The sequence below is a fragment of the Echinops telfairi genome, unplaced genomic scaffold (assembly GCF_000313985.2).
Source record: "Echinops telfairi isolate 266 unplaced genomic scaffold, ASM31398v2 ScPeMD7_7469;HRSCAF=8507_0, whole genome shotgun sequence".
NCBI lineage: Eukaryota > Metazoa > Chordata > Mammalia > Afrosoricida > Tenrecidae > Echinops > Echinops telfairi.
Window position 1 is genome coordinate 46119920 of NW_022111372.1, and position 6839 is coordinate 46126758.

The 6839-nt window shown below is 43.9% G+C and overlaps 1 protein-coding gene across 1 annotated transcript in view; it reads right to left on the reverse strand.

Annotated features, from left to right (window-relative positions):
- Positions 1-6561, reverse strand: part of ADAMTS2 (ADAM metallopeptidase with thrombospondin type 1 motif 2) — a 111039-nt gene extending 104478 nt beyond the window's left edge. Inside the window, exon 1 of the mRNA XM_045284678.1 lies at positions 6442-6561. Within this exon, the coding sequence (XP_045140613.1) occupies positions 6442-6561 (120 nt within the window). The remainder of the gene's footprint in view (positions 1-6441) is intronic.
- Positions 6562-6839: the final 278 nt, after the last annotated feature.

Sequence of the window (6839 nt, forward strand, 5' to 3'; positions counted from 1 at the left end):
CGGGGTCAAGTGGAAAGACAATCCTTTGAAAATGATGATGGCAGCATATGTGCAAATGTGCTTGACACACTGGATGAACGTATGGATTGTGATAAGAGATGTAAGAGTCCCCAGTAAAAGTATTCAATTTAAAAAAAGAAAGAAAGAAACCCCAAAATCCATTTGCAGGGTCCCCTTGTGGGAATGGCTTTGCTATCAGACAGAGTACATGGTAAGGTGGATATTTACCTTGTCATTTGATCCAAAGTCCCCCCCACCCCCAGTTTTTATTAATTTCTGCCTTTTTTTCTATTGACGTTTTTCTCTGTTTTAGTCTTTCATTAATGTTGGGTTATTTTCATTTTTAAAAATTAAACCCAGGATAAGTAAATCTATAGAGATAGTAACTGGCTGAATCATTTTCCAGGGGTCTGGCAGGGGAGGTTGGTGGGAAATGGGAAGCTAATAACAATGAGTACAAGAAAGATAAATACCATAAAGTTTATTGTGGTGATGATCTCACAACTCTTTTTAATATGACTGAACTATTGAAATGTATGACATGTGAATTAGGTGCTAATAAAACTGTTAAATTTTAAAAAAGAGGTAAGGTTGATCTTCACCTAGTTCACAATACAAAGGTTTCCAGAGGAGAAAGAAAGGAAAGAAATGGATTTGAGCAACTATGCTTGCTGTGTTCATCTCCTGCCCGTAGCTGTCCATCCACGGACATTTTCACAGTGATGTCTCTGGAACATCTGTGCTCAGGACACCTGTGTGACTTGACTTTAACCAGTCTTTCCTAGATTTACTGGATCATGGAACCTCTCTGTTTTCCTGGGTGAGCATCTATCTATATCCTAAAGAATTAGTTAAGGATACTTTAAAGCAAAGGTGTTTCTTTTGCTAGTTTTTATATAAAATTCTGGTGTCACATTATCATCCATTATTAGTTTTCTCAGGTTTTCCTAGGGCCAGCAGATGCCGTCTCAACCCATACGGAGCCACGATGTTCCCCTTCCCCTGCCTATGATGTCAGCATGGGGGAGCTCATCCTTGGGGCAGGTTCTCAGGAACCTTCGCACCTTACTCTGGCTGGAGGAAACAAATCTCCAGGCTCCTGGTCTCCCCCCTGGGCTCTAGATCCACAAGCCCACCTCTCCGTGAGCATCTCCACTTAGATGATAACAAGCACCACCAGCAGACCCTGACTCCCCTTCACCCTTACAGCCCTCGTCTCCAGTGTTGGCCACCCCAGCAGATGGCTGCAGCATCTACCCAACTGTCCAGGGCGCAGACAGCAGGTCTCGCCACCTTCGTCATGCACCACCCACATCCTCGCTATTCGACCTCCGGAAGCTATCTTTCAGCTGCCCTCCTTTCTCCAGTCCTGTGGCCATAGTCCAGGATAACCCACGAGAGTCCTCCAATAAGTGGGAGCCACCCTCTCCCAAGCCACTGTTTCTACCACCCACTCTGCACACAATTAGCTCAGCGATTTTCTTAAAATGCAAACTGAGGTCACTTCACTCTCTTGCTTAAAACCATCCAATGGCTCCCTCTGCCCTGTGGGGAAAGCTTAGTCCCTTGGTGGGATGTGCAGGGCTCTTCTGATGGGCGACTTCTAGTTTCTTCCAGTCAATGCTCGCTGCTCATCTGTTTGCCTTCATCCCTTCAGCAGGCCCCCTACTCTCTGCTCCCGGGCACATCTCTTTCCCCTTCCCGACGCGCAGCACCCTTTTCTGGATAAGATCCTCTTTCACTCCCTTCTTGGGTTCTAGGACACTCATCTTTCATTCTCAGCTGAAAAGTCACTTCCGCGGGTGATGCCCCTCTCAGCCTCTTAGATAGACCCTTCCTGCCTATGGTTACTCCATCAAAATACCTAAAATTCATTACTTGCTAATTAGCTTCCTGGGGTGGCTGTAACAGAGAGCTTGAAATTGGGTGGGTTAAAGTAATAAAGCTTGTTCCCTCACCAGTCCAGAGGCTGGAAGTCTGAGGTCAAGATGTCAGCAGGGCCATCCTCCCTCTGAAGGCTCTTGAGGGCGGAAAGTAAGGTGGACACTTACTTAACCTTCTAACTTCTGGTGGCACCTGGAAAACCCCGGCCTTCCTTGGCTTGTACTGGTGTCCCTCTGATCTTTGTTGCATCTGCACATGACAGTCTTTCCCACATGTATCTCTGTGTGTCCACTCCTTTTCTTATAAGGACATCTGTCACTAAATTTAGGACTCAACTGAACCCAGTTTGACCTCATTTTATCTAATTACATCTACAAAAATATTATTTCCAAATAAGATCACAACCCAAGATTGCTGAAGGATGTGAATTTTGAGGGGACACACTTCAACCCAACTGCACATGTCTATAGCACTCCACGTGGTCCTGTGAGGACTGGGCCCTGTCAGCTAATATTCCCACCACTCAAAACAGCTATTCCCATGGGAGAGTCCTTCAAAAGTTAGGTGACAACTTTTATAGGCAAACTGATCTGATGAATTCTATGAATTAAACAATCTCCACATTCCTAGGATAACTCCTATTTCATCGTGGTGGAAGTTCCTCTTTATGCATTACTAAATTAAACTCTTAGCACCTTAGGATTTTCACATCTCTTTTCAGGTGAGTGTGGGTCTGTACCCTGTCTTGGATATGCTACCTCCGGGTGCTGAGGTCACATGAACTACAAAATAACGAATTGGGCAGATTTCAACCCACAGATAGCTTATGAATCGGAAACTATTTCTCTACTATCACAGTGTCCTTGCTTAATCATTCCTTTCAAATGAATAAAAATGTATTGGCAAAAACAGATTACCTGAATTTTTTAGAGGAAATTCTAAGATAACTTTGAAAGTTGTCAAGAACTTTCGTTCTCCGTGTGGTTAAGGGACTTACGGTGTTTTCTACTTTTTTGAGAGTCAGTTTTAAAACATTGCAGGGCTGGATCAAGGGCCATGTAACCAAGAGGAATGCCTAAAACCCAAATGAAGGCAGAATATGATAGTGGGACAAGAGGAAAGTACAAAGAAATAGAGGAAAGAGCTAGGAGGCAAAGGGTAGTCATAAAGATGTAAATACAGGCATATAAAGATGTAAATATATTTATATATGACGAGGGGAAAATAGATCTATGTACATATATTTATAGGTTGAGTATTAAGAAAACAGATGGACAGTGGGCCCCTGTACAAGTACTCCCTCAACACAAGAACACATAGTTCTAACAATTCGGCAGTCTGAGATGCTCACCTGCCTGGCATGATCACTGAAGACAATGGGTGCACAAGATAATGTGGTGAAGAAAGCGGATGGTGCTGGGCTACCAAAAGATCTAACACCGGAAGTCAATTCCAACTCAATGTCTCATAAGGGCAGAGTGGGTTTGCAAGACTGTACATGGTTACAGAAGTAGAGAACTTCATCTTTCCCTTAGGGGCAGCTGGTAGTTTCGAACTGTTGACCTGACAGTGAACAGCCCAACATGTAAGCTACTACGCCACCACAGCGACTACAACATTCTAAGTATGTGAAATTGCAGTTATAAGACTTGGAATTTGAAGGCTTAGACATTTTTCCACCTTGCTGTAGAGCACTGAATTCGAGCACGTGGCTGTGCGGTGTTGGCATGCCAGGAAGGACCTCAAATACTTTTGTAACCATGAGGGTTCTATGGTTCCTTGAAAAGAAGCTGTGAAATCTTAAGAAGAAAAATGATATCACAAATTCAACTTGATTATATTATTCACAAAGACCTGGGTAGTGCAAACGGTTAAGCATACAGCCACTAGCCGCAAGGCCGCTTCAAACTCATGGGAAGTGTCTTAAAAGAGGAGCCAGGCAAGCTGCTTCAGGGAGGTCACAGCAAGAAGACACGGAGTCGTTGTGCTCAGCACAAAGGTGTCACCAGGAGTCAGGATCAGCTCAACAGCGGCCCACACGGGACAATGACATTCAACACGCCTGCTTTTAAAAACATAGTCTGTGAAAGGCCTTGGGAGGGGTACTGCAGGTTCCCACAGTTATGTTTTCAATAGCCCCCCCCTCCCCTTTTATTTAGTGTATACTTTGGGGGCATAGAGGTCCACACCCGCATCGTGGCTGTCTTTCATCCTCTAAAGTGAAAAGGCTTTCTGTGGGTCAAGAGAGCGGGCTTGGATTCAGGATGAATTCCTGGAATTCGTTCTGAGCCTTCCTTGTCATCTTTCCATTGTGTTTCTTGTAAATCGTGTGTGGTTTGATTTGAATATTTATTTTGGCTCTGAGAATCTTTTTCTTTTAGTAGAAGACTTCAGCCCTTTTCTGAATTAGGATACCTGGAGTGCTTGATCTGATTATGGTTTGATTTCTTTGTACTTGAGTCTAGTGAATGACCCCTGGAGGTGGAGTGGGTTACCTTTTGGGTTGCTAACTACAAGGTCAGCAATTAAAAACCACCAGCCACACCGCAGGAAGAAAATGAGCCTTTCTACATAGAATCACAGTCTCAGAAACCCACAGGTGTGGTTCTACCCTGTCCTATGGGGTCACTATGAGTCAGGATCAACTCCATGGCAGTGAATTTAGTTGAGTTGGTTTGGTTGAATGTAATGAGCCTCAGGATCGGTGAACTGGCTGTCTGAAAGAGAAGCCCGACTCTCACAGGGTGCACCACCACCCACTGGCTACACTTAGGCTTCTCAGAATCACTTTAAGCTTCAGTGTCCTTATCTGTGAACTGGGGACAGAAGCTTGTTCACTCTCAGGGTGCCTCATCCCATTATCCTTCTTTTGAAAAAAAAAATGTAGTTTACAAATAAAAATTTCATTTGAACCTTTCCCCCACCAAAATCAAGTGGTTTTATTTGCTTGCAATACAAGCACATGTTGCTTTTTTAATGCTCTCCGTGTTTTTAAAAATAACTTTCTATTGCAGACTAGGTGAAAGTTACAGAGCAGATCATCAGTCTTACATTCGCTAATTCAAATGCATTTTGTTTCAACTCATCCACTGAAACCTGCTCAGCGTGTGTTCATGTATTCTGTCTTTTCCTTGTGTTTCCCGTTTCTGTTCCTCCTTCCTGCTCAGCCCTCCAGTTTCTTCCTCGGGTAAGTGCTGCCCTTTTGGTCTTAAATGTCTGATTATACTGGCACAGGGTGAAGACAGCTTCAGATCTGTAGGATGGCTATGGGCCATCTCAGGGATCCCACCTGCCTCCTTCTAATCAGTAAGCCTGGTCTCTTTTATGACTTTGAGTTTCGCTTCATATTTTTCTCCCACTCTATTCAGGACCTTCTCATGTGATTCTTTACAGAGCAGTTAGTGGTGGTAGCGGGGCACTATCTAGTTCTTCTGGTCTCAGTGTAGAGAATGAGATTTGTGTGGTTCATTAGCCCATTAGTCTGCTGTCATGTTAACAATTTTAGTACAGGTGTACAGCTAAGTGACATTAATAATATGCAACATGTGGTGCAACCATCACCACCATCTGTTGTCAAATTTTTCATCACCCTTAACAGAAACTCAATGTCTCTTCCCTATTAGCTTTTCATTTTCCCTTCACACCCACCCCTGATCACCACTAAAAAGGTTTTTTTTCTATGCACTTGCCATTCTAGACATTTCATATAAGCAGGATCATACAATATTTGTTTATTTTCCTGTGTCTGACTTATTTTACTCAGAATGTTGGAACAATCAGATCCTGGCATATATCAGAACTTCATTTCTATGACTGAGTAATGTACATATTATTTATGTGATGCACACATTGTTTATATAAAATATTTTGGTTTTCCATTCATCCTTTGGTAGATACTTGTGTTGATTTCACCTTTTCATTGTTATAAATAATGCTGCAGTTGATGGACAAGTAGATGTTAGAGTCTCTGCTTTGAATCATTCGGGCATATACTGAGGATTGAATCATTGAATGTTATAATTCTTTGCTTACTTTTTTCAGGGGCCACTATACTGTTTCCTGCATCTGCTGTGCCATTTCGCATTCCCTCCAGTGATGCACAGCACCTCATGATCCCATTATCTTTCCATCTCAACCCATTCTCTCTGGATGCCTGCTTATCTATCCCTGCTTCAGAGACCGATGCTCACTGCTGTGGCAGATAATTCCAAGTTTGACAGGAAAATGAGGTTGGAAGGTCCGGAGGGCCCAACTGGTGCTGATGCTTTGTGACAGGTGGAGAGGAGGGCAAAGGTTTAAGACAATACTTGGTCAAAAGAGGAAGTAAAGAGTGAGTGAAATGAAGCAGAGAAATAGAAAGTGACTCACAACTGCTTTATAGGAACCATCAGGCAGCAGGGTAGGGAGGAGACAGGGAGGTTTTGTAAGCATAAACACTTTATAAGGGGGGGTGGGGGCAGAGAAGGGAGCATGCTTACTCCAGAGACCCACTCCACGGTGCTGGGCAAGGACCTGGTGCATCTGGAATGGCCAGGAGGGTCTACAGTGCTCACCCACCTTTGAGTGACTCAACAGGATGATCCGAACAAGGACTACGTTGATGTGGGCTCCCAAGGACTCATCATGGTAGATTTCGTTGACCTGAAAGACAAGTAGGAAGACATCAACAGGAACCATAGGCTCAAGAGCCAACCATGGTTTAGCAAATAACATCACCTAACATCACCGTCCACCATCCCTGAGTCCAGAATCCCGGGGTCTCCTCTAGCACCACTTTAATTCCTCCCTGTTGTCCAGGCTTTACATTCAGGCACCACCATTGACTAGACCTCTGAACCATCAATTGAGTCCATCCTTTCCTCTTTCCCATGTGCCATCTGCTCCCTCTTGTGGCCACCACCAACTCTGCCTGGATTACTAACTTGCTTCTCAAGGATTCTTGCCTGGAGCTGAAC